The sequence below is a fragment of the Aphelocoma coerulescens genome, chromosome 4 (assembly GCF_041296385.1).
Source record: "Aphelocoma coerulescens isolate FSJ_1873_10779 chromosome 4, UR_Acoe_1.0, whole genome shotgun sequence".
NCBI lineage: Eukaryota > Metazoa > Chordata > Aves > Passeriformes > Corvidae > Aphelocoma > Aphelocoma coerulescens.
In genome coordinates, this window is record NC_091017.1 from 39,748,563 (window position 1) to 39,776,482 (window position 27,920).

Sequence of the window (27,920 nt, forward strand, 5' to 3'; positions counted from 1 at the left end):
GGGAGAGTCTAGATGTAATTCCAGAGTGGCAAGATGCCCTTTAGCACCAAATGAGGTGCCCTAGACAGGCACGAGACTGTTATTTCTGTCTTTGTGGCATCTCTTACTGGCTCATCCACCAGGCTCCCTGCTGAGGACAGGAGTTGCTTTGGAAGCTGCTCTGGAGTGCCTTGCCTGGACATTCACCATTGGGTCTGATTTCCATTTCTGCTCCCAGTGCTTGAACGTAGGTGTTCTGGTTTTTGATACTGAGTCCCTCTCTGGACTGAATCCTTGGTGCCCTGCCCAGTAAAACAAAAAGTTGTTTAAAAATCACAGTTCTTGGTGCCAGCTGAGATAGAAAAAAGTAAATGTCAGGCCAGAGAGTTATTGCAGTGTGTTTGTGAGAAAATTACTTCTCTGTCCTCTGAAAGGTACAGTTAAGTAAGAGGAATTCTCATTATCCCTGTGTAATACTAGAAAAAAATAACTGTACAAATAACCTTCATTCTGAAATGAAAGCACTAGGGAAACTGAGAATTTCAAACTGTATCAATGAGTCATCTTGTTTTGCCTGCTGTGGGCAACACATTTTCCACTGAGTGCAGGATTATGCTTTCTTATTTGGCTGCTATAATTTCCACTGTCTGTGTGACAGTAGAGATGTTGGGACTGGTAACTCCATCTTTTTCAGTGTTACAGTCACCTTTATAATATTGTTCTTTAAAAATTAGCAGGGTTTTCTTGTTAATTCTTTTTTTTTTTTTTTTTAATTAAGAACATTTTTTGGCATGCAGTCTCACCAACTAACATGATCCAGAGGGTTTGTAGAGCAGATTCATATAAAACTTCCTCATTTGAGTGATCTTGTTAAACTCTCTGCAGATAGTGATATTTTAAATTATTTTTAAATAAATCAGGGAATAAAGTTTATCTGATCTTCTGATTTCACTAGGCATATATGCCACCTTTTGTGACTGAAGTCTACAACCTGAGGCAGATGTGTTTACCTGTGTTGCAGTTTGACTTTATGAACAAAAAAATTAACAATGACAAAAAGCAGTGTAAAGATTTTTACTGCAATAGAATTGCTCCCAGATTTGCTCTTCATATCCTTTTCTCTGTTTTTTGTTTGTTCAGTTTTGGTTGATTTTGTTGTTGTTTTTCTAAAACTAAAACTACACAGGAGGGGTTTTTTGAGAATGGATGTTGAGAATGTCTCTGGCTTGCCATTTCTTTTGGAGATTTCATAGTGTTTTCCTGCTCTTATGTGCCTGCTTTAGTAATTTTTCTGTCATTTCCTCAACTTAGTTCTCTGATGCCATTCAAATTCAGGGTTTCCTCCAAGGCCTTCAGGATCTGAGGTTATCTTTCAGTTTCATATAGGAAATGCATTTTTCTGTAAAAACTTTTTAGTTATGTTTTTTTTTAAAATTTGCTAACATTTTGCATATTTCTCCTCATCAACATGTAATATCAACCTTGTGAAATTTTAATGCTCTGGTAAACAAGATTTATGGGATCAGTCCAGTTAAAACCAATCTCACCAGAGGTCCTTTCATTAACTGGAGACTTTCCTCAAGGAACAAATAGGAAGTAGGAAGACTAAGACAGACAGAAAATATAGGAGGAAATAGGAGGAATAAGAGACTATTGCAAGTGTAATAGATCTTTGTATGGTAGTGTTTCCCTTAAAACCTAAGGTGTGGATAAAAACCACACATTTTATATTTTTTTTTCATTGATTACCAAGTACCAGTTATTTCTCAAAACCACAATACTTATCTGTTAGGTTATATATAGGTGTAACACTTTAATCACTTAATATAGTAATATTCCTAATAGTGGCATCACTTGCACTACTAAAATTAAATGAATAGTAAACTAAAATTAAATGAATATAGTAGAATGGCCAACTTTCAAATTGGTTTTTTTTTTTGAAACTCAATAGTGCCTTGCAAGTTGGTTGATTTTTATAGTCTTAGGATCTTTATAAACTTACTCCTATACAAAATGTATTTTTAGCTGTTCTATTCTGCTCAAAATAAAGTGATCCTCAAAAAAGAAACTACTAATTCACCTCAATGGAAATTCGGCACACATAACTCAGAGCCATACTGGGCTGGTGGATAATCATAATTTCCATATTGCCCATAAAACCTGGAAACATTGAAAAAACTGATGTTAATTAAAAGTCTTGAGTTATGAAATGACCACAGATGTGGGGAAAATGCACAATCCCTTCATTGATATTAGTGGGCTTTGGACCAGTTCACTTCTTGAATTTTACTGAGATAACAAGGCAGACTTTGTTTCAAGTTGGAGTACGATGTCATGAATTTATTATTTAGATTAATGAAAATTTGGAATTGGTATTGTCAAAAACTTACCAGTGCTCATGTAGACACATTCCTGACTGCATTAGTTGCAACCATGCAATTGCCACTAAAATCAGCAATAAGTGTTTGCATCCCAAATCTTCCTGGCTTTCCTCACTCATTCCAAAACTCTGTCCCAAAGCAATTCCTGAGCAAACATCTAGGAAATTACAGTAAGTGGCAATATGGTTTGTGACAGAGAAGTGAGTGGGAGAAAATTATGCATGGGAATGCTTGAAGAATTGGAAAGTTGGAAAGAAGACAGAAATGTTGTGTGGAAGTGCCATATTTTGATGCCTCTAAAATGACATGAAATCAAGCAGTTCCCCCAATTTTCCCTCTCATATAAGAAATCTTAATGTGCTAAGTGAAAGCTCCTGGGTCTGTGGTGGTTCCTGAGCTTCGTGCTGGTCATGATGCATAATTAGAGCAGAGAACCAGTGGATACTTCTATTTACTGTGAATCCAAGGTGCAAGAAGGATTCTCTTTGGAGTTCAAATGTAGATTTTTTTCTGGGCTTAGTTTAGTTTTGACTTTTTTATTGTTTTAAAAGAATTTGGATGTGCTGAATTAAATTTTGAGGCTTTATCCACCCCTTCTACCTGACTGTGATCCTGTCACCCTCCCCATCCTCTCCATCCCTAAACTTGCCTCTCCTGATTCAGCCAGTTTGTTGAACAAGAGTGTTCTTAGAAGAATTGTTTTTGAATGCTTGGATCTAGTTGATTCTTTTATAAACAAGATTGAATGATGTGAAATATTCCAGCAGTAAAATGACCCAGCTCGAGAGGGTTTTTAATTCTGTTGAGAAAGATACTCTCTTAATAAAGACAAGCATTGTAAATTATCTAGCTTCTGGACAAGGCCATATTTGGGCTGCTACTGCTTTCCTCTCTGGTGCAATTCCCATTCTGACTGACTCTGCAAATACTATTATGTAAAGAGAACAAAGCTCGCTACCCAAGTAGACATGTACACATGCCCAGCCACATATTAGTCTGTGTTTGAATGTCATCCAGCAGAAAGTTTAAAAGGAAAGGGAATTTTTAGTTGTTCTGGTTTCAGTAGGTTTCTCCATCAGTACAGTGAAGTCATTGATCCAGAAAATCAAAAGATGACACCTGAAATTGGGAATCATGCAACAGAAACTAGACACAACAGCTACAGAAAAATGATGAGCTTCTTTTTGTCCTCTGTTCTGTTACTACTTAAGATCTGATCATTTTAGATGTGTGTTTGGATCTAATTCTTCAGATGCATCAAATTCTTTATGCACCACAATTTTTTACCTTTATCCTGCAGCATCAGGGAACAGAGACCAATGCAAAATTTTGCTCTGTTAGGAGGATAAAGGGAGAGTCTAAAAATCTTATCATATTGATCAAAATTGAGCTTTTAATATTGCTAAAACAGTGAATATTTCTGACCTGTTTAGTTGCTGAGCCATTAATCTGCTTTACTTGAGTGTACATGAGCAAAGAGGACTTTACTTGAGGTCAGAGTAGAACTTTGAGGAAAGCTTAGAGGTGAGCATGTCTTTTTTAGTTACTTTTTTCCCACTTAGACTGCTATGTCCTTAGTAACATTCAATAATTTTTTCTTGTAGAAAACAAGTATGGTTAAAATCAGTTCAGTGATGCTTGTTCATCTTCCTGCTGCTTGAAGCCTGAACAGAGACCTTAACCTTAATTTTGAATAAATTAAATTCTGTTTATTATATGACCAATATTTGATATTTATGGTCAAATTCAGGTAGGTCACTTTAAAAATTATGTTTTACAGATTGAAAGACATGACAACTGTGCATATGACTACTTGGAAATCCGAGATGGAACAAATGAGAACAGTCCTTTAATTGGTCACTTTTGTGGCTATGACAAGCCAGAAGACATTAGATCTACCTCTAATACTCTGTGGATGAAGTTTGTTTCTGATGGAACTGTTAACAAAGCAGGGTTTGCAGCTAACTTTTTTAAAGGTAAGTGTTAAAGCGTATTTTGGGTATTGTGAACAGCTTATCACTTCTTCTTGGACTAGAAAAATTATAAAAGAATGTTAAACATATTTCTCAATCTTTTTTTTTACTAATAGACTGTACTGTCTCTAGCATATTTTTTCCCTGGGCATAAAATTTATTCAAGACTAACAATAGAGGCTTTTGAATCTCCTAGTATAATGTGTCCAAAGAATAAAGGAACACATTCAACACAACTTTCTACTGTCTTCAGGTTCAATTAATTAACTTAGCTTTGAAACATATCTAATTTTGTAAAAAAGTGGCACTTATTTTTCATTGTATTATCAAATAGAAACAGTATAATTGCAAATGGCTTTTTTTCCTGTTAAAGGTTTTTTCTTTTCTTTGTCTAAATCTTGTCAGCTTTTTTCTAATCCATTTTCTGGATTAGTCTGCTTCATCAATTTATTACTCTCTGTAAGCAGAAAAACCCTCCAAAAACCAGATGAGAAATCATATTGAGCAATAACCTCATAGTCTTCCTTCAATTTTGGGTGTTTTTTGGGGAGAGGAAGGTGTCATACAACTGCAGGTATGCCTGAAGCATTTGATGAATGGAAAGTTTGTAATTTGCACACCGTGCTGCTGGTGACACAGTGAAAGCTACTGGCAGTGGTGTGGCCATGGTGACACCCAAAATACAGGTCATACCACTAGGAGAACCTTTTTGCTCTTTTGAAAAGACACAAGCTGTGCTTTTCTAATCTTAACTGATAGTTTTCATTGTAGACAATTATAACTTTGAAGGCTATAGGCATGAGAGTAGGAGCTCTGGCTTTTTCCTGAGAAATTACTTGTCCGGGTGCAAGGAAACAATATTTCAGCATCTGAGGAATATTTTAGCGATGAATCTCATGGGTATATTTCAGAGCTGGTAGATGGAATACACAATTCCTTTCCCTCCCCCAGCCCTGATTCATCTTGTTCCTTTTAATATCAGTAGAATAAAAACCTGGGATTTGAGGATTCTGTTAATCTGTTTTTGAGTATGAATTCAGGGTAATGCACAGATTGATTCTGTGGGAGATAAAGTGCCCTTCAAGTGACCCTACTGTGGATTTTCAATCTTTCCTTCAATACTTTGTACAACCTTTAGATTATGGCTGCCTGAATTACTGTATGCTGCACACAAAGTGCTTATAAATTATTTCTACAGCTGTTAGTAGATATTGTTTAAAAAAAACCAACAAACCAAACACCCACTACCCACAAAGGACAAATTTTTAGTTATGCCATTGCAGGTCTGCTTAGCATTTGAAAATCCTCTAGCCAGCAACCACAGCATGCTATGTAGTGCATCTTATAATGGCATGCATACAGCTTTCTGGGTTAATATTGATCCAGCAGTTACAGCTGAGGAAGGTAATTATTTAACACATTTTTGCATTCTTCCCTGTCTTGGTAGAGGAAGATGAATGTGCCAAACCTGACAATGGTGGCTGTGAGCAGCGCTGTGTAAATACCCTGGGCAGTTACCAGTGCGCCTGTGATCCTGGCTACGAACTTGGTCCTGACAAAAAGAGTTGTGAAGGTACCATTTGTTGCTGTCTTATGAGCTCTTAAAGCTCTCAGAGTGCATTGCCTGAGTGAAATGCTACACGTTTCTTAGGCTCTGTCCAAGCAGCATGAGATCTGTGGAACCCAACCCAGAAAAAAAGTGCTCTCTTTTTAGCAGCAGGGCTAGAGCCACATACATCCTATGTCTGTCAGCAATTTAGTTTTGTAGATTTTGCTGTTAGTCTATCAGGAATGGTGCAAAGCAGGACTTCCTACCACTTACTACACTATTAATGCTCACTAAAGCAAAATCTTTCACCATGCTCAAGGAGACAATTACTAGCAGAGTCATGTGCCACTTTCTCAGAATCAGAGTATTTAGTGATTCCTTTGACCACCTCTGACTGGGATGTGCCTGGGAAGCTGGCAGGTCTGGAAGAGCTAGAGCCTTCATTTTGGCTCAAAGCTCAGAGGAATCCTCCTCACTCCTAGTCACATAGCCACATAGTGGACTTTTCTTACTTTTCAAGGTGAGCAAAGTGTGTTCAAATAGCCATTTGGAGGGAAAAAAAAAAGAGATAAGTGGAAGTCTGTGTAAACATAGGATTGAACTGAGATAAGATTTTGCATTCTATGCATATTTCATATCCAAGGAAAGACACATAAGCTCTTGATCATTATGCACCAATTATTGTTTGAGCTTTACTCATAAACACCAATAAATCAAGGGATAGCACAAATTTATTCTTAGCTCATATGTTTGACCAGCGAATAGATTTTGAAAATTGGAGTACTTGGAGTCCTAGTTTTCTTCTGATGCAATTCACTGGTCTCTCTTTTTTCCAGTTTCCTGGCTTTTATTCATTATTTGTCACAATCTGGGGTAGTTTTGCCTAGTTTCTTTCTTTCTTGTTATTTTGCTTTTGGATCTGTCAGTTGGTTTTGGGTTATTTTTTGTTATATGTTTGTGTGAGGTGGTGACAGTCCTAGATTAAAGGCATGTTAAATTGTGGGTCTCATCAAGCTCGTTGGGTTTTTTTTTGGTTGTTTTTCCTCCCTCCCCCACCTTTAATAAAGAGAACTTTTGAAAAATAATTTACATGGATGTCTGTGTATTAAGCAGACAATAAGAAAATAAGTTTAATCTAAGGGGGACCATGAAGACAGAGGTTTGATCTCTGGACTTTTGATCATCACCCCAAATTTATGCAAGGAATTCAGTTTAGTCTGCTTGCTGACTCGAGTCAGAATATTAGAGAAGATTACCAGTCTTTCAGAATACTCTTCCCTCTGCCTCTGAAAAATAGAAAAGAGATACATCCCTGGCACCCAAACAGTAAAGCAACTCTGTCAAAAGAAGTCACTCTGAGCACTGCAGTGCAGTGTAGAGCAAAAACCCTGAGCCGTCCCTAAAAGCGTGTATGTGTTTGTTCCACGTGAGGTGGCACTCACTGTATGTAGATAGTACTTGGGACTGCTGAATCAAAATTACTGTGTAGTCACTGTGAACATTACATCCTCGTTATGGCTTGGGCCTTTGGAGGGTGAGCTAGCTGTATTAATTCACACATGAGTAGAAGCCACTCAGTCAGAAACTTTGTCTTGTACTTCACTGCAGTGTTGACGTGCACAGAAATTTGTTTCATGGTCTTCTAATCCAAGTCTCCACCAATGGCAGCACATTAGAAAGCATTAAGATTTTCTTTTTTTCACTGTTTCCACATTTCCCACCCTTCCCTCAAGGATCAATAGAACAATGTTCAAAAGTAGAAATTGAAATCTGGCAGTAGTTGCTCTGACCAGATTGGACCATTTGAGGGGACAGCTTGTGTCATCTGGGTGCAGTCTCTAAACCTATGTCTGGTCTTCTTTGATACACTGAGGTGTGACCCAGGGCCTTAGTGCACCCATTCCCATCAGATTTCTTTTACGTGTACACGAAGAAATGTGCTGCGTGAAAAACTAGGGACCGGGAGGAACACTGGTGTGTGTCTGAGTTGACAAAATGAGCCTTGATACAGTAACTGGTGAGTTCTCCCAGCTGTGTTAGATGGAGTAGATGCAGTGTGTGAGATCATCAGCTAGACTGGAATGGCCTGTTTTTAAAACATTCAGTGTTGTGGAGCGCAGCTGAATAGAGCTCCCCGCTTCAGCTCTTTGGAAAGAGATGTGTGGGTGATTTCCAGTGCCATCACAGTGCAATGGTATCAATGTAGCAGAGTGTGATCAAGAGCTTCTCTAAATCCCATTACTTTCCTTCTAAAAAAAAAATCTACACAGATGGAAAAGATTAATGAGTTTATCCTTTGCAAGTTGAACTGCATTCAAGAGCAAAGTACAGTATTTTTCTGTTTTATAGAGGTGATTATTTGGCATATATTTGGAAATAATAGGCATTTTCTCTTTTAATTGGACATCCATACTTCAGCAAAAGTAATTGTGCCTGAAGTGTACGTGTCTGCTCTTCCAAAGAAGTGACCCTATCTAGTAGGTTACGGGAGGCATATACAGCCATATGAGCTGAGACAGGTAGGGCTGATTCTGCATCAATAATCAAGGAGAGAAGTACATCTTAAGTATCTCTCTGTAAGAAGAGAGGTGGTCAAGGTCTTGGGGAGGGTGGTGAGGTCAGAGGACTTGTATGGGAAAGGCTGAGAGAGAATAACCAGAGTCTCTGGAGGGAGGGGAAAAGAATGAATATGATAACGCCGTGTGTAGTCCTGAAATTTATCTCTGCCCACAAACCTGCAAGCTGTTCAAGATAGGGCTGTCTCTTTCTCTTTGTTTGCACCAAGCATGATAAAGCAAGATTCTGATTATTCTGTCTGGGCATTGCAGCATATAAGTAATGAGAGGACTGATTCTTCTCAGTGTGCTTCTGTTTAGAGTAAAGCACAGTGTCAGTCAAGAAATGATGTTCTCTTTTAATTTTACAGCTGCTTGCGGAGGACTCCTGACAAAGCTAAATGGGACCATAACCACACCAGGGTGGCCAAAAGAGTATCCTCCAAACAAAAACTGTGTGTGGCAGGTGGTTGCCCCAACACAATACCGAATTTCAATGAAGTTTGAGTTTTTTGAGTTAGAAGGGAATGAAGTAAGTAACCGTGAACAAAGAGCTGCACAATCTGTTACATGCTAAACAGTTTCACAAGCATTCAAAAGTAGGTATTGTCTTATAAAACCCTTGCTGACCTTTCATATGCTGACAATAAGCATGGATATTCTTGTTTTCATTTTGGGACTGTTTCTGGATTCTTTCAAAACAAACATGGAAAGAATACCTCTCTTTTACATATCATGTAAATGTATATGTATTGCAAGAAATTTTAAAAAATGTTCTCTGCTGAGTCTCAGCTGACTTTTTTATCAACAAAATAAAACAGAGCAAATGGGGCTGAAGCATATTGGAAAGAATTCAAGAGAAGAAAATCTGGAGAAACCAAATCATCTTTACAGACTGACTACAAAGAATACACATAAGCTGTGGTTAGTGATGGAGTGAGAGAGCATTTAAATCACTTATAAGTATCTCACTGGGGGAGTATTTTGAAATGAGCAGTACCAGAAATAAGGCACAATAGAATAGCAGCAGTTTTTGAGCTGGGCAGCCCCCAGAGGCATGCAGGATCTTCTGTCCAGGTAGGAGGAGGGACAGGGCAGAGCCCTCCATGTACTGATGGATGCTCCTTACAGCTTTAAAAAAATTGGTGGGGGTTAACAGTGCTTTTGGGATGGGAAGCAGTAAAATATGGGTTTCAACATCATTTTCAGCATTTGTTCTGCTTTGTAGGCACTTCTCTGTCCTATCATTGAATTCCCTCACTACACTCCAGCCATAACGTGCTGTAACCACTGAGTTTATATGCACATTATGCATTAAGAACACAAATCCTGGGATGTTATTTCTGACTAAATAAATATGTAGCAATCTATTTGGTATAAAGATGGCCTACCTTTTGGGCAGAGGTATTTGAAGGGACAAAAGCTGGAGTTTAATTTATAGCTAAGAGCCAAACCAGCCATGGCTTCTCCAAAATACCTCAATATTATTTGCAGAGGCAGCAATGTGAGTTTTTTTCTCCCCCATAATTTTTTGGAGTGGGTTCTAAAGTCCGTGAAATTCCAGTTTTCAATGATATATATGTTACACTCATGTCCTGTAGTTATTATTACTAGAACTGAAAGAGATGTAATAAAAACTTAAAAGTTCCAAAGAACTGAAATTTAATTACCATTTGAACAAGTCATAAAAACCTTGTCCTCTCACTTTCTTGGTATGTGAGCAAGATTTGCAAGGAAAACACCTGGCGTGTAATGAAGTTAAATCACTTTTCTAAGGTCATAAAAGACGTGTAACATAAGCAGATAGAAAAATCCTAAATGTCTTCCAACATTCAGAACTGGAGTTTGATCATCTCATGTGCTACTAAGTCTTGGCTTTATATTGTTAAATAGTAGTACTAAAGATGGATGCCTGTGAAAATCAGAAGAAACATAGTATCTGGAAAACTCTAATATATTGTCTGAGTGCAGACATAGAATGTATACATTTATCAGTACTTTATTTTTTTTTTTTAATTTGTTATAGGAATTTCATTTAGGACCAAGTTTAATATGTCTTTTACACTACTAAAATTTTTTACATTCACATTTTGCAGTTTAACTTGTAAATTTTTTTCAATGCAGTATAGTATAGAGGAAGCTAGACCTATCTGAAATTACATTTCATTTCTGATTTAAAGCTATGGAACCATAATAACTCACCACTCTTATATTGCTGAAATTGGTGGGATTTATCAATGTAGTAAGCTATATTTGAAAATCACATGCATTATTATAAATATGTCGTTCAATTAATATAGATCAGCAAGTGGCACTAACTCAAGTTTCATGAATCTTTGTGTTCTTTATACTGTACAGAAAGAGTTTCAACTGAATAAGTCATTTTCCCACTCTGCAACATATGAAAATTCTTCCAGTAACAATTAAAGTTTAATCTACATCTTCAATGTATTATATTAAAACCAACTGGAAATTGACAATTTTTCATAGAGAGAACAACAAAGGCCAAAACATCCGTTTCTATTGTTCCCTTCCAGCTCCCCTGATGCTTCTTTTTTGACTAGTCTTTGAAAAATTGCAATTTCAACTTGGATTTAATGGACAATATAAGCTCTGTATGAATCCTCCCCACCAATATTTTCTCTTAAGCTATTAATTGCAGACAACTGGGACATTTTTGATTAAATGATTGATAGTTGAGCCTAAGAAGCTTAGAAGTTTTTGGGTGGATGGCTTTAAGTTGACAAAAGGATTATGCATTGAAAATATTATCATGAGAAGTAGGCCTTGCATAAGGCTTTTTTATTACATTATATTACTTTATTTTTAACCTTTTAATGAAAATGGTATGCATCCTGCTTCCAAATTATAACTATGCTACTGTTGATAAAAGTTGTATGGTTTTAATAGTGGAAAGTTATATATTTGGAAATAACTTATCTTAAATGCATTATGATAAAAAATTACCTTGCAAGTTTCTAGGTGCAAATTAATATTTTAAAAAATATCTTTGAGATGCAAGCAGTGGAAGGTTTGTAGGTTTGAGGTATGTGGTTTATAGCATGCAGATAGGTACAATTTTTTAGGATGAATGTTTCTAGATTTTAATTTACTATCAATGGAATGTTTCCTTCTCAAATTAAGTGGAAATGCTTCTAAGCATCTTGAAATTTAGATATTAAACACCGGTCAGCATCCTATAAAAATATGTTTGAACATAATTCATAGTACAGCTATGTGTTAGTGACCTTAAAATATTCTTACCTAAAATCAAGACGTGTTCGCAAGAATTTACAAATGCTTTCAGAGTCAGGAGAAAGCGAAGAAGAATATTGTTCATTTATTACTAAGCAGCAATATATATACCCCAATCAGAATCCTGGCATTTGTAAAGAAGCTTCATGCTTTTATTTTGGTGAGCCAAATTTTTTTCTCTCTTTCTCTTCTCAGGTTTGCAAGTACGATTACGTGGAGATTCGCAGTGGCCTTTCTTCTGATTCCAAGCTGCACGGTAAATTCTGCGGTACAGAAGTGCCTGAAGTTATCACCTCGCAGTACAACAACATGCGAATCGAGTTTCGATCTGACAACACTGTCTCAAAAAAAGGCTTCAAGGCACACTTCTTCTCAGGTATGGAAAAGTACCCTTGTATACCTGTAAGTGCCTCTGGGTGTCCACTGGCTAGGTGGAGTGACCACAATTTTGGTATGAAAATGAGTGGCTTCTTTCCTTGTGGTTCTCCTGCTAGCTTTGAATTAGTTTTATTTATATAAATAAACCATTGTCCTGTCTTAAAATACTGCTCTCACTTGTAATGTCTGTAGCAAACATATGGAACATATATAGATATACTTAAATAACAGCGGAAGCAAGTAAATTTTGTGAGATAGAGGATGAAAGAAAATATATTGTATTTCTATATTTTTATTAGATTTCTTTTATCCTAAATTTTGTTGCTATTTTTTTAAAATCCCAGTTGTAATGTGATACGAATTGCACACTGTGTACATTAGTGTTTTTTCTACTCAAGTCTCTTAATATATTCCATTTGTTGGGAAATTACCACTTTGTGGTACAACATTTGTTTAACATTATGGGTACTTCTGTGCCAAACTTAGCACTTCTTAACGTTTTGCAGAAGAACAGGGTTTAAGATCTTGATCTTGCAAAAAAACTGTGTCTTTTTATTTATGAGTGTAATTTTACTGAAGGAGATCAGAGCAGTGGAAGTTTATATCAAATGAGGACACAGACTGTTGAATAAAGTTACAGGAGTGAAGCTTAAGGTGTGAGGAAATATTTGCTCAACAGTGGCCTCTGCAAATACCCACTGAGAGGGGGACATAGAAATCTGGCTCTGGCAGGAGACCACTTGGTGTTTGTAGCCACGTTTGATTTGTGTTTTTCCTGTGTGTTTACAAACACACATAGGGATAGGTATCTCACCTTGTGTAAAACAACACAGAACACCAGTCCCATCTGCCCACCTCCCTAAACCAGGTATCAAACAGAAGAATTTGGGAGTTGGATTGTGCCCCAGATGTTTTTGATGGCAGTTAAAAATCTAAATCTGGAGAATCCTGATTACACTTTGCATGTAGTAAAATATACTACCATTATTAGCATTTGCTTGCTAAAATATTTATCAAAACTGAAATGAAATGGTGTTTCATTGGTTACTGTTAATAACTAATAATTATGACTAATAAGGATCTGTATAATATATAAGTGATGAGGTTTGGAAAGTGTAAAAATGTCTACCAAGATAAACAGTTTAGATGTTGAATATTTTCTTATTTTGACCATATTGATATTTTTATTAAGCAACTATGAAAGATGAGAAAAGGTGTTTCATCTCATGCAAGATGTTAACAAACATTTTGCCTCCTCTAAGTGTATATTTTTTTTCTGGTCATAGTCTTCCAAAGGTCCATCTTTACATATAGGAAAACTTTTTAATTTTAAATTTATGATTTACATTAGCAAGAAGCATTCAAGGTTTATTCATTATTTGTAGTAAATACATATGTGCACACAACAAAGCTTTCTCCTAGAAGCACACAACTAGTCATTTTATATAGGTCTAGTCCTGCCAGCAGAAATTGTCACATACTTTGACTTTTTACAGGATTAAATATTGACATGTTCAAGTTCTAAAAACTGCAAATGAAGTTTGTTAAATCTTTTTAAGATCTTACAGATATTTCACTTAAGACTGGCAATGATAGTGTAGTAATTTGTGTAAGTTCTGTGGCTCAGAAGTTATGTTTTCTGGACATCCTGATCATTTATACATTTATAGACAGTTAAATTTTGGTTTTCTTTAAAGTAATAGTTGATCTTCACAGACGTATTTATTTATTTTGTTGAAGTGTCTTTTTAAAATGAGTGGGTTCCACCAATAAGTGGGCTCCACTAATGCTGTATCTTGGGGAAAGTCTAGACTATAGGTCATGGATTAGAAAGCATCAGGTTATAATTCTTCAGAATTTTTCCCCTGTATATTTCAGTTATGAATGAAATGTTCTTATCTTTCCCTCTCAAGGTAATTGAAAAAAAAAAAAGTTTAAGTGATGTCATTGATCACAGAATAAATTCTTTAGTCAGGGATAATTTTGAACTAATGTGTTTTTTAATGAATAGAAATGTGTGATGTGTCCTGGATATAGTATATATCTAATCTCTTTCAAAAAAAACTCCTAACTTTGATATAAATAGTCTTTGAATTTGTAAATATATAAATTTACTGAATGCTTCATAATGCATTTCTGCCAGCATTTAATATAAGTTCAAATATTTGAATATAATATGAGTATTTTATTTTTATTCTTTCTCAACTATCTTCCATTTGTTCTAATTTCTAGCAGATTCCATTCTTTTGTGTCATCTGGCTTTCCCTGTTTTAAAATGTTTTCTGATTAAAACAGAGATTTTGTAATGCTTGAGACAAAATTTCTGAACTTAAAATACCAAAAAAAGAAGATGTCATCTCCAAATAATTAATCAGACATCTTAGGACTGCCAGAAAACACTGATACTTTCTTATGCCTGAATTCCTTATTCCTTATTATGGGCATAATATGCTATTGATCTGTCAATGAAGAACAGGCTTGAGACTTCAAGTATTTTGACTTTTGGGAGTTGATAACATAATTTTTCAGCTGATGAGGTGTTGTTTTTTTGCCTGTTTATATGTATCTTAATCTTCAGAATACAATACTTTTAGAATGATATCTGGGTAGAAATACTTAGACACTTGATTGCGTACATTTAGCAATTTTATTAATTAAACCAAAATAGAAGTATGTGTAAGCACTTAATCAGAAAGACATAATGGAAAAAATGTAATGAATAAAACACATCTTGCACTCTATTCACCAGTAAAGGGCACATGCAATGCTCAGCAAGAGAGAAATGTGGATAAGTTAAATTAGTGTGAAGATTACGAACCGTAAAGTGTTCCTCCAGCACAGCCACAAAACTTCCCTTGTTTTCAGCAACTCTTTTGGTGATGAATTCTGCACCACAGCTAGAGTTGAGAAAGGATGGCCCAGCTCCAGCTTAGACGACAGAAAGCAGTTTTTGGGTGGTTGAAACCTGCTGTGATAAACTGTGAAAGCAAACAGTGACATAGGGCAACAGATGACCTGCATTAGGAAGGTATTTATGTTGATACAAGACAACATGTAATTATATTTTTGGCTGTAAAATAGTGTTAACAGACAGACAGGTGCTACTGGAAAGTGAGAAAAACTTTTTTTTCAGCATTCTGTAAAACTTACAGTTGATGGGACAGTTCTGAAGAAAGCTCAGTTAGGAGCCTCTGCAGGGATCTAGCTGATCTGCAGAGACTCTATTGCATATTTATAATCCAGTTTTTCAGAAAAAGAGAGGAAACTAGGGGATCACTAAATATTATTTTTTAAAAAAAAATAATTAAAACTTCTTGGAATCGGATATTAGGCTTCTAAACAAAAAACTTCCAGTAATCAGGATTTTGTTCTTCTCCCTCTTTCTTCTGTCCTCCTCTGTCTCCTGCTTTTGTTATAAGGCCAAGACCTAGGAGTAAGTCCCTGCAGGACTCAATACTCTGCTGGGCCTGTAAGACTAGAGAAGTGTTAAATAATGCCAAAAAGATGATGATGATGATAATAATAATAATAATAATAGTAATAATAATAATATATTTTTAAAGAGCCTTAATCTTTTTTCTGTGATCTTTCTGAGAAGATAACCTAAGGATCCGTCATAGTTTGTCATTAAACTTCTTCAGTTTATCCTAAGTTTCAGACTTACTTCAGTCAACTTACTTCAGACTACTTCAGTTGTAAATAAACATGATTCTTTGCATAATCATTCAAAATATTCGTGGTTTTTGATGTAATGTAGAAATGAGGTTTGTTGGGGCATCTCTTCTTGGGTGGTGAATCATTGAGCAGTTAAAAAGAGACAGCTAGAATGTTTCTAGCCTTGAACACAAACTCACCTCTGGTGCCATCCTGGTACATTTTTTTCCACAGACAAGAAAGCTGCCTGCAAAGAGAAAATTTTTGTTTTTGAATCTTGCAAGGACTTGATACAGGTCCCTTCAGGCCGAGTACGTATTATTCACAGTCTGGTGGCCTCTGAGGGTCTCAGAGGTACGACCATTTGTCCTCAGATTGACTCCATCTAATATTTTGTTGAGAATGGATCTTTCCTTCTTCTGAGTACTGAAATGAAAAAAGAAAGAAAGTATCCATTCAAAACTGGGGGGACTCTTTTCCATCTGTCAGCATAACAAATGGCTTTGTTTTTACATGGCAAAACATTTGTTCTAGAAACTAATACAGACTAATTGTTTTTTTTTTTCACAAATTTTTAAACTGGGCAATCAATTTGACAGAAAGTCTGTTCTCAATTATGAAGTGTGAGGAAGGCTTGTTCAACAGTTGCATCCTTGATTAACTATGTACAAGTCATTATTGTAGTTCAAATGTGTTCCAAAATTTCTCCTTTCTACCTTCTGCCCATTATTTTATTTCTGAGGACATCCAACATGGGCCTACTTGCTTATGTACTGGTCTCTTAAGAGATTATTTTACAGAATATAAGCATATTTAATGTTAAAATACTTTTCAGTGTTTTCACAGTTTGGTGGCTGATGAAAATGGACAGGGCTTTTATTTAGAATTTGTGCATCTACTCTGTACTTGAAAGCTTAACTTGAATGCATTTTGAGCTTGCCTTCCTTTTATTTTGTTATTTTGGTGAAAAATTACAAACTAATGCTTAAGAGGGAAATATTGAAGAGTTTTGTTCATATTATTTCTAATTTCTGAATTGCTTGTTACTGTTCTTCACTTGCAATGTGGAATTAATTTATGATAGTGCTTGCTTTTGCAAAATTATAACTTTGGTTTGAAATGACATAGATTTACTACCTCAGTTTGCAAGGTGCATAAATAGTGTATTGTGGAGCTTTTATGCTTCCCTTCATCATCAAAATGACAAGTAGTATAAGTCTTTGTATGATTTCGAGAGGTATCTATGTTTTCAACTATTTCTTAACTTTCAAATCTGTTCACATTTGCAGAAAGTTTCCAGAAACTTTCAGTACAAACAGATTTGAGATTTACGGTACAAAATGCAGTGGATGCTTGGGTTTGACTTGCAGAATTTGCCTATAAATGTACATTATCATCTTGTATTATAAGTAGAAGCTGATTTTTATGGAAAGATCTGCAAGTAAACAGGTCAAGTGCGGAATGCATTTTGGGAGAGTTGCATACATTTTGGCAGAGGAAGATGATGTGTATGCAATTACAATGCAAACTTCCTTTGTTGTGTTACTGAATATGAGTAAGGGCAGGGAAAAAATGCATGAGTAAGACAATGAAAAGAGACTTAAATTATCCACAGTGGCTTCTGATCTATAGAAATTCTTGCTGTACCTGCTAAAGTCTGAAATATCACGTTGCCTTGTTTGGAGATAATGTTAACTGCTGCTTTTCAAAGTATATGAGACTGAAGAGGGTAAATGCTCTGCATTCCAACCCTGCAACAACCAGACCTCTGGGATGACCAAAATTCCTTCGCTCTTTTACCTCCTCTCTTTTGCATGTTGAAATAGCATGTTGAAATTTAGTAAAATACAGGGGAGGTTTAATGTGTTTGTTTATATATATATATGCATATATTTTTATATCTAAGAATGTGTATATATGTGTGTATACATATATAGTTCTACATATATGCAAGGATGTGTATACATGTCAGGAGCAGTCTGCCTCTTTTAAAGGGACCAGCCTCACCTAAAACAAGAACAGCTGAATGACATAGAAGCGTGGCAGCTGAGGCCTCTTGCTACAGTGACAGCCTGTTAATCTAGTTTGGCTTTTGTCCATGCAATGAATTTGTAGCTGTTTAATGCAGGTCATATTTCCTCCACTACTCTCTGCTTTATTTCTAACACACTAAAAGCTCTTTTGAAGGATTATATATTAATAAACAGAACTGCATGCTATATTGTCGATCTTGAACTAACTAATGCCAATTTATTTTTTTTTTTTCTTTCAATGAAATGGTTTTTTTTGTGATGTTCTGTGATGTCCAGATTCATTCAAAAGTAAAGCATACTGTCACTCTGCTGGGGAAAAAAGCCCAACATATTAGAAAAGCTAATGTGAAATCTTTCTCTTCTTACATGTTTAATGTGTAGAAGTGGAAGTCTTGTTTGATCGATATGTTCCTTTCAAGGTATCAGCATTAAATTGTGGAATTAGCATAAAGCTGGAATAATTTGTGTTGTCCATAAACTACACTACCACTGTTTACTAAAATAAAACTGGATATTTATGAAACTTTTACCAGCTAGACCAATTGAAAGAGTAAAAAGCTGGTAAATCTCTTACCTCCTTTGTTCTAGCTTGTTTTACTAGTGTTCCTCTCCCTTAGGAACTAACCTTCATCTCCCATAAAGATGAGACACACTCTTTGTGCCATAGTGCAAGGCTGCAGGCTGGGCAAAGAGTGGCTAGAACTAAGGCACCACAGAACTGCCTTACTGGGAAGAGTGACTTTGCTGTAGCTTATCCTGCTCTGGACTCAGGCTCCATGCTTGTCTTGGTAGCAAGGTCTGCTGGGAGCTGTGTGCTCACCTGAGCTTGTTGTGTATTTTGTAGACAAGGATGAGTGTTCCAAGGACAACGGTGGCTGCCAGCACGAGTGCATCAACACGGTAGGAAGCTACGTCTGCCAGTGCCGGAACGGATTCGTGCTACACGAAAATAAACATGACTGCAAGGAAGGTGAGTAGGAAGGCATTTGAGTGGTTGGTTACACAGCTGGCTTGCAGAAAGCTTTCTGCAGCTCTCCTTTCAAACAAAAGAAAGGAAAGAAAGTTCTTGGTTATGGGGTTTTAGACATCTGGGCTTAAGCATTACAACATCCCTCCCCTTTCCCTTCACCTCCATCCCCAGCATTTGTGTGGGCTGAGTTCAAGATCCACAGGAATGCAGTTTGGAAAACTTGGGATCACTGGCACAGAGTGCTACTTTCAATAGTTCTGTGAAGTGTAGAATATTTAAAGCTCTGATAAAGTATCTATCTAAGGTTGTATTAAACACAGGTCTAGAGTTTCTGGAGAGAAGCCTGGTAAAGTGTGATTTGCTGCTATCAGTAGCAGTTAGTTTCCTCACAGTCATGTTGAAACCATCTCTACCCTTTCTGGGTTTATTTTAGGTGACATATTCCGACAATATAAGTTCCAGTCAAAGCCCTATGCATCTTTCCTCCTCTTGGCTCTCTCAAGGTGTGGCTGCCTTCAAGAAGACAATAGGTTCTGGGGCTTAAGTAGAATTTAAATTGTCTGCAAATGAACCTCAAGTGTGCAATATCATGTGAGCTGCTGTAATTTCTCAATGTTGTTTTCTACCATGGATTTAATTTGAGACTAAAGACATGCCCTTGTGAATCATTTGCATTTTCACTGGTTTTGGAATGCTACTTGCCTACTCTAAAAGTTTTTCTTTTCAAATAATTCTCTGATATTTAGAAAGCAATTTGAGACTGTTAAAAAACTAAATAAAAAATGCCTTCTTTTAGTTCTGGGTACTAGTGGTGTAGTTATGAAGTCAGTGACTAAGCTGTTCTTAGTACATACTTGCAATTAAGTCTTTGCTGTTCTCAAATTGTCTATATGTATAGCTAGAAACTGTGGTTTAGAAATCAAATTGATTGCTCTCTAGCTGCAGTGAAAATTAGCAAGAAGAGAAAAAAATTAATTGAGAAATTTCTTTTGCGGTTGGAATAGAGAGACTTTTTATATGGATTTACACACTTGTATGTAAGATAGGGGAATAGGAAGATATTTTATTAGGTTTTAGCATTTATCTTATGTTTATTCCTGTATAGTACTATAGTACTCGAAAAAAAAGCCATCCATTGTAAACAACAGTGTATATATCACAACAATCCATAAAGAAACATGCTGGGTTAATGCTCTAAAGCACGTGCCTGAGGGGAACAAAATGACTGCACTCTGAAGAGCATACTTACCTATCTTCCTAAAGATCTCTTCCATTTAGTGGCTGCCCTGACAAAAAATAGTACTTTTTTGACTACCTCTGAATGCAGACCCCCAGACTAACTGATGCTATCACTGTTGGCACAGCTGAGTGTGAACAGAAGATCCACAGTCCCAATGGCATCATCACGAGTCCCAACTGGCCGGACAAGTATCCCAGCAGAAAGGAGTGCACGTGGGAAATCAGTGCTACCCCTGGGCAGAGGGTCAAACTGGTGAGTCTCTGCCTACCCTTCCTTTTCAGCTTTTCTTCCACCAAATCAGCTTCTCAAATGACTGTTCAATGATATGAAACTGTTACTAAGCTTTACTGTCAGTTTGCATCCCAGAAGTAAATTTAAAAAATTTGCTGGCTCCTGTCAATTTCTGGCCAACAGGGACTACTCAATATGATAGAGCTGTGATTTAAATTTATAGTGATGGGAAATAGTCTGCAAAGGCATACTTTCCTCCTGTCAGACTTTACTATATTGTCATTGCAACTCATAAAACTTGTGCTAAGTTTTGTCAAATATGGCAGAGGCCATTTTCACAAATTCCAATATATAGAAAAAGCAAAGTTTTGAGTTATGAACAGTCCTCTGTACACACCTTTTTCTGTTCTGTTCTGTTCTTTCTAAGGATGAAAAAGAGATACAAAACCCCGGAGAATCTGGATTTCTCATTTAAAAGTGGCTCCAAATTTTAACATAAGTAGAAGAGCAGGCTGGAGTAGATTTGTGAATTTTGTGTCCAGCTGGCTGAAGACAGTGCTGGTGTCCAAAGACAGGCGTAGAAGAGTTTTGATAGCTTTGCAGGTTTACCGAGATTCTGTAGCCTCTGTATGAAGCTGAAGGCATGGTCCTGCCCAGAGGGCTTTTCTTTTAGCTCAGCCCCAGTGTTCCTTCAGCAGTGTACTTGCAGGACAGCCACAACGAAAGCTGGCCTTACATATTTTTAAATTTCATAAATTGATTTTTCAACTGTTTTGGAGCAAATAAAGTTAAGGAGAGAGATGTCTCTGCTGCAGAGAGGTAGAAGCAATAGCCAATACTGGTGCAGGGTTGAAAGGGATATTGTATCTCATAACTACTGACCTTAGCCAAACCCTAACCCCTTGTGCTGGTTTTGGCTGGGGTAGAGTTAATTTTATTCACAGTGGCTGGTATGGGGCTGTGTTTTGGACTTGGGCTGAACAGTGTTGGTAACACAGTGATGTTTTTGTTATTGCTAAGCAGGGCTTACACAGAGCCAAGGCCTTTTCTGCTGGCAAGGAAGGTGGGGTTCATGGGAGATTGCGGGGAGACACAGACAGGACACGTGGCCCAAACTGACCACAGGGATATTCCAGGCTATATGGCATCATGCTCAGGATATCAAATCGGGGGAAGAAAGAGGAAGGGGATGGTGTTTGTCTTCCCAAGTAACCCTTACACATGATGGAGCCCATGTGATGGCTGAACACCTGCCTGCCCATGGGAAGCAGTGAATTCTTTCCTTGTTTTGCTTTACTTTATGTGTGCGGCTTTTGCTCTCCCTATTAAAGTGTCCATATTTCAGCCCACAAGTTTTCTATTGTTTACACTTCCAGTTCTCTCCCCAGTCCTACTGGTGGGGGAGTGAGCAAGCAGCTGTGTAGGGCTTGGCTGCTGCCTGGAGTTAAACCACTCCTGTTACTGTTGCTGATGTGGGACTGTGTATCAATCCCTGTTCACCAAAACTAAAAGGGTTAAACTGTACTGGAGGGGGTGGGGGTGGTGGAGAATGAGCAGTGTGCATGTTCTGTCCATTCCAAGGGTGGAAACACAGGTTTCTAATTCAGGCAGCCTTTCTACTGCTGCCTCTGAGCAAGTATTCTTCATACTGACTGAATAAACCAAAGCCAGCCAGGCATGGACATGGGCATGTTACTGTAAAAGCTTTTCCAATACCTATACCCACAGCAGGCAAAATTACAACATTCATATTTCTTCAGTGAAATATTTTGTGCTTTACTTTACAAAGAAAAGGGTTTTTAAATTGGTTTTTTCCAATGGAATCAGAAAACCAGACAGAATTTTACTAGATAGAATTTTCAAAAATGCCTCCATGATTTAGAGTTGGGAGATCTGCTCTTCTGTGCAAGCCAGTAGGGTCAATTCCTAAATTATATGTGCATAATATCTGCAAGTTGTGTACTACAGCAAGGTCCCATATCAATAATATTAATACCATAATTCCACAATGGATCAGTATTTTTCCCTGGACTTTCATGCTGTATTTCAGTCTATTTTTCATAGCTTACTTATTCAAGTTGAACAAAAAGAGAACCGGTTACTTCATGGTAACAAACCACATGAATTGTGGGGCTGTGCTTGTTTTTTTGAGAGGGGTGTATGTATAGAAACTAATCTTTTGTTGTGATTGCTGTCACTCTGCCTATGAAAAAATGGATATGCACTTCAGAACTTTAAAATGAAACATGTAGATAAAGATGGCTTTGAAAATGTACGTCGTAGAGAGACTGATTTTCATGAGCTAATCAGCTGGATGTTTATAAGAGACAGGCTTAAGTGTCCCATCCAGGCAGCTCCCCGTAAGTGCCACCAACCTATCTACTCAGTTGAGTGGTGTAGATAGAAAGGGCTGGATGGTCAGAAGCTATATGTGACATTTCTGAACACCATTCCCTCTAAGGAGACAAATCACACGGGGTTAAAATAGTCATGTTGGGGTAGGAATTCAAAAGTATTTGTCCCAGCAAGACAGGGCATGATTTAATTATACAACCAACTTTGTTAAATCATTTGTGAACTCTGTTGGCATCAACTATTCATTTCTGTTTAGGGAAAGTTTGTGTCCATTCTCCTCTTTCAAATTTGCAAGGAACCAACTGTTTTTTAAAACACAGAGACTGTCTTTGGATGTTTTAAAATATCAGGCATTTTGAGCTTTTAAAAGACTATGCATATTAAGATCTGATTTTCCTTTAAAAAGCAAGTTCCTTGGATTTTCTCTGGAATTGCTAGAATCATTTGCTAAAACCACAACCATTTTTTCTGGTCATGTTTGAAGGACACAATATAACGTGTCTGTGCTCCTGAAGGCTTAGGAATCCCAGGGAGAAGTCAAATATTAAAAATAATAAGTGTGTCTTACAGTTCATAGTGAGATATGATTCCTTGAGAGTATTGGTTTTGTTGGGGGTTTTTCATGCTCGTGAGATATAAACAAAACAGATACAATTTTCCTATAAAAGAAAATGAATTTCTGCAGGCTGTTCTTGGATCATGTCTATTGCTCCCCTTGACTCCAAGTTGGCTTGACTTGGTACTGTGTTTAACTGCGTTTAACTAACTCAGGCTAACTGAGAATTAGTCTGTCAGCTTTCTGGAGTTTTCTTCATCCATCAGGTTTTATTTGGGTATAAATGACAACACATACTTGGCATCATAAAAGTAGGATGGCTGACCACAATTTAAGAGCAGCAGGAGTGACTGATGTACAGCTGTTTTCACTGCCTCTGCAGTTTCAGTCCCTTAATGTAAACCCCACATTTTTACTGTGACATGGACCTGCATCCACTGCACCATGCAGCTCTTCACAAAAAACAAGTATTATTCTGAATATTGAAGTTCTCTGGGAAAAAAACCCTTTGTGTTAGCTCTTTATATATCCTTTAGGTCAGCTGTTAATATAAATTTCCATTGCATTTCACACTCTCAGGGTTCCACAAGTGATTTAGTTGGTCAGATTTGGTTTGGTGTACCAGAGAATGCTTAATTGTGATATTTGCTCAGCATTTGAGAGTTCAGTTTTATTCCTTTTAATTATTGTAATTATTGTTTCTTAATCCTTTTCTGTTTGGTTTCTGGGTTTTTGTTTGAGGTTTTTTTTTTTTTTTTTTTTTAATAAACAGTCATCTATAGGACTACTCATGAAAGCATTTGTACTTGGTGTTTTTATGCTATTTTGTTGAACGAAATAGATTTTGAATTTCACCTTAAATTGCAGGTTACTCTGAAAATTCACAAAGATGTATATTGCCTTCTCAGTGTTTACATGAGGGGAAATTACCAGATATTAAGCTTCAGCATTGTTGTTGAAATTTAGCCCTAGTCAAAAAGTCTTGTCTGAAAACTCTTAGATGTCTCCTTGAAATAAGTTTGTTTATATCATTCTAGTCTTGGAAGACACTCTTCACATATGAAATGCAGGTGTAAGTTGTATGTGTGTTAACAGTTTCTGTCAGGTATGGCATACACTTTTTGGAAACACCTGAAGTTTTTTCTAATCAACAATTAACACAATTTTTTAATGTTTGACAATGCTTTTACTAGCAAAAATCTGAACTTAGCATGAAGTGTGCAGCCTGAAACATCTTTAAGTTGTAATAACAAAAAAACCAGATCTCTAGGTAATAGATTAGAAAATAAAACTTTCATGCATAAACCTTCTTGTGGAAAAGTCATTTTCAGAGGCTTCAGTTGCAGTGTGATGTAGGTTTTAAAAAAGGGCAGGGGTGGCGGGGGGAGCCATTATGTTTTGCAGATGTTTCAATCAATCCTCAACTATGCGAGGAAACAATAATTTCTGACTTTTTGCTGTTTTGAATGCTCTGTGAAATTTGGAATAATCCTAAAACCAGTGCAGATTCAGCAGAAAGGCAGCAGTATTCTAGATTTATTATTCTCTGATAGATAGTAGTTGATTATAAAGATTCTAGTGCCTTTTTGTATGAAGGATGATGCCCTCTTGAAGTTCACTGTCTTAACTTTTATTCCACTTTCTCAGGGTCAATATGTTATTCAAATCTATGGGCTTGCAGAGGCAGTAATGTTAAATCTGTCATTTTAACTGCATCCTTATATTCTAAAACGTGTTAACATATGTATGTATGTACCATGTAAATACAGTCCCACAATGGGTCATTTTACTTTTTTTTCCCCTAGACATTCAATGAATTTGAAATAGAACAACATCAAGAATGTGCTTATGACCACTTGGAAGTGTTTGATGGTGAAAGTGAAAAATCGCCAATCCTGGGGCGCTTATGTGGCAATAAAATACCAGATCCTCTTATTGCTACTGGAAACAAAATGTTTCTCCGCTTTATTTCCGATGCATCAGTTCAAAGAAAAGGCTTCCAAGCAACGCACTCTACAGGTCAGAAATCAGGACGTGATTTTTACTAATAACTCACCCATTGCTCTCTGGTGGTAGAGATTCAGACTTTTTTGTAGGAAAGGGATGAGTTCGCAGATAAGACAATGTAACAGCTGTATTTAATGAAACCTTAAGCACAGTAGGAAAAGTCTGAGACTGCAGAAAGTATTCTCTAATATTTTAGATATTTCATTCTCCCTGTCTCTCTCTCATGTGTAAGAAATTAAAAGATGTTGAAACAAAGTCAGATAAGAAATGAGATTCCTTAGGATTCATGACCTGAGATTACAAAAGATTATCTTTTCACTGTATATGTAATGATAACACTTAACTGGGACATGTGATGCACGTCCATTACTTTCCTGTTCTAAATTAAACAAAAATCTGGGTTTTGTGTAAACACATATTACTTTCCTGTAGTGCTTAAAAGGCAAGATAAGGCAAAGAAGAATAAGAAAAAAACAACATTGAAGACTTTCTTAGGACCGTTAAAATATAATGTCCTTCATATTTATCATTCAATTTTCTTGTTTGGCAGAAGTCACTGACGTTGGAAACAATGGTTTGTAATTGATTAGTAGAGTTTTTGGGACATTTTCAGTGTGTAGATTTTTTTCCCCCGATGTTGCTTGGCTTACAGTGGCCCCTAGTGCTGAACCCCTGAACATCCAGTGCCTGCTGTAAGACAAGGGGATTTGGGGTTTTTTTGGCCTTTGTTTTCATCTTCAATCCTAATGTCTGTCTTTACTTTCCAGAGTTCATTCTTATTTATACAGGCAATAAATAATGCAGAAAATATTTAATAAATATCTCTGCTAGGAGATAAGATTTAATGACACGTAATAGTTATTAATAGAATAATCAAGATTATGAATCACTGTTAATGTAATTTGATATTACCCAAAGTATCCATCAAGTTGATGTGTAGTGCACAGCTAAAACATCCTCACATATATCAATGCTGGCATTTTCTCTTTTTTCCTTCTGCTTTGTTATGAATAATTCAAAATCTTTAGTAATTTAATTGCCCTTTCAGAGAAAGAGAGTAGATAACAATATATGAACTCTTTGTGATCTGGGCCTTGAAAATGAAAGGTTTAGCTTCCTGTAATTCAGTTTGTTTTTCTTGTGGAAAACCATCTTTTACAAGCCTCCAATGTTTTGCCTTCCCTACTGCAGTAACACTTTCCCTTAGATGCAAAATTAGATAGAAGTAATAATTACCCACTTTCAATTACCTCAGGGTATATAGTTAAAGGTCAGAACTCTTGCTAGAACAGGTGTTGTAAAACTTCTATCTCATTTATTCTCCTCACTTTCAGTTTGCAGAACTGGAACAATCAGTGTGTGAATGAAGTTCAGATGTATACTCCCTAACTTCTAAAGATTGCAAGTTTTGTTATGACTTGCCAGATTTTCCCTCATATCTGCTGAGCTTTTTGTGCCTTAAATATAAAAACATTCTTGACATGCACAAGCATGTGCTTTCCTGAGAAACTGAGAGAAATAAAATCTACCCAGTTTTTAAGAATATTATAAAAAAACTACAAAGTTTACCGCCTTAAGAGAGGACATTTATTCCTGTCAGCTGCTGTTGCACAGACTGCTCCCTGAGATGAGCCCTCATCACTGACATGTACCTGGAGGTAGTGTTTGAATGAGGGACAGCTCGGGTCTTGCAGTCTATTCGTTCAGTCTTGAGCCAAATACAGATGCACTGTGAGAGTTCTGTGAGAATTTTACCTCTGTGCTGTGGGTACACGTGTGAATGAACAGATACCTAACAAGAGTATGGGCAGAGGATTGTATTCCCTTTGGCTATCTTTTCTAGAAAAAAATACTTGATGGTATACAATGGAAGTAGACAGGGCTGTGTTTGACCCTGCATAGCTGTGCAGGCAGACAGGGAGTGCTGGGGAAGCTGCTCCCTTCACTTCTAACATGTTGGCAGAACTCACTCAGTAAAAAGTCTGGTGTAACACAACAGCAGTGAAAGAGTAGCTGGATTCTACACCCAGAGCTGTCTCCTGCTGCATTCCTGGCCTCTTCATGATTTGATGGCCTCTTACTATTCCAGTAGATGCTGTCAATGATGTTGATGTCCCTTCTATGACACTTTTTGGCTTGAAGTGCTACCCAATTTCCAAATTTCCATTTAATATTTCAGAAAACAGAATAAAAATGTAGCAGCAGATACAGTGAAGTTTAAAAAAAATAAACTGGATAGAAAGGCTTCCTTGGGTGGAGCAAAACTTATAAAATGCTGTTTTGAAAGTGCAACACAGTTTTAGAAGGAGATTCTGTCATATTTTCCCTGTTCAGAAAAGGCATAACCCATCCAAGAGGAATTCATAAAAATGCTCCTGACAGAGCATTAAACATCATTGCTCAGGGAGTGATCTGTTTGCCCTAACTCAGGCATCTAGTTATCTTCTGGACAGCTTCATTTATGGTGCCTGGCCTTCAGCCACTGCTCTAGGAGGTTGCAGATCTACTGTAGGTCCTATTCCTATCTGTCAATGGTGGGAGGATGTCTCAAACAAATTTGGATATCTCAAATGTCACTCAGTTTGGAGGCCTGTGTTGCTTCCAAAAGAACTGTAGTAATTCAGTATGGGAGTGCTAAATCAATTTATAATCTTGTCTCATTAGTTCAGATGGTGTGGATTTAAGCTTTTCCCATCTGTCTGGCTTGTTAAACAGTCAAGAAACTGGTGCTCAATTTGCTCATATGTTTGTAAGAAGCCTGAAAGTCCCTAGAAAGGTCACGAAACATGAGAGGGTTTTTGTGC

General features: G+C 36.8%; 1 protein-coding gene across 35 annotated transcripts in view; it reads left to right on the plus strand.

The window, feature by feature from the left end:
* Positions 1 to 27,920, plus strand: part of TLL1 (tolloid like 1) — a 262,440-nt gene that overhangs the window by 227,148 nt on the left and 7,372 nt on the right. For all 35 annotated transcript variants that reach the window (XM_069013647.1, XM_069013646.1, XM_069013653.1 and 32 more), the window contains 7 exons: positions 4,141 to 4,336; positions 5,781 to 5,906; positions 8,809 to 8,969; positions 11,888 to 12,068; positions 18,602 to 18,727; positions 20,092 to 20,219; positions 24,915 to 25,128. In XM_069013647.1, coding sequence (XP_068869748.1) covers positions 4,141 to 4,336; positions 5,781 to 5,906; positions 8,809 to 8,969; positions 11,888 to 12,068; positions 18,602 to 18,727; positions 20,092 to 20,219; positions 24,915 to 25,128 — 1,132 coding nt within the window. The remainder of the gene's footprint in view (positions 1 to 4,140; positions 4,337 to 5,780; positions 5,907 to 8,808; positions 8,970 to 11,887; positions 12,069 to 18,601; positions 18,728 to 20,091; positions 20,220 to 24,914; positions 25,129 to 27,920) is intronic.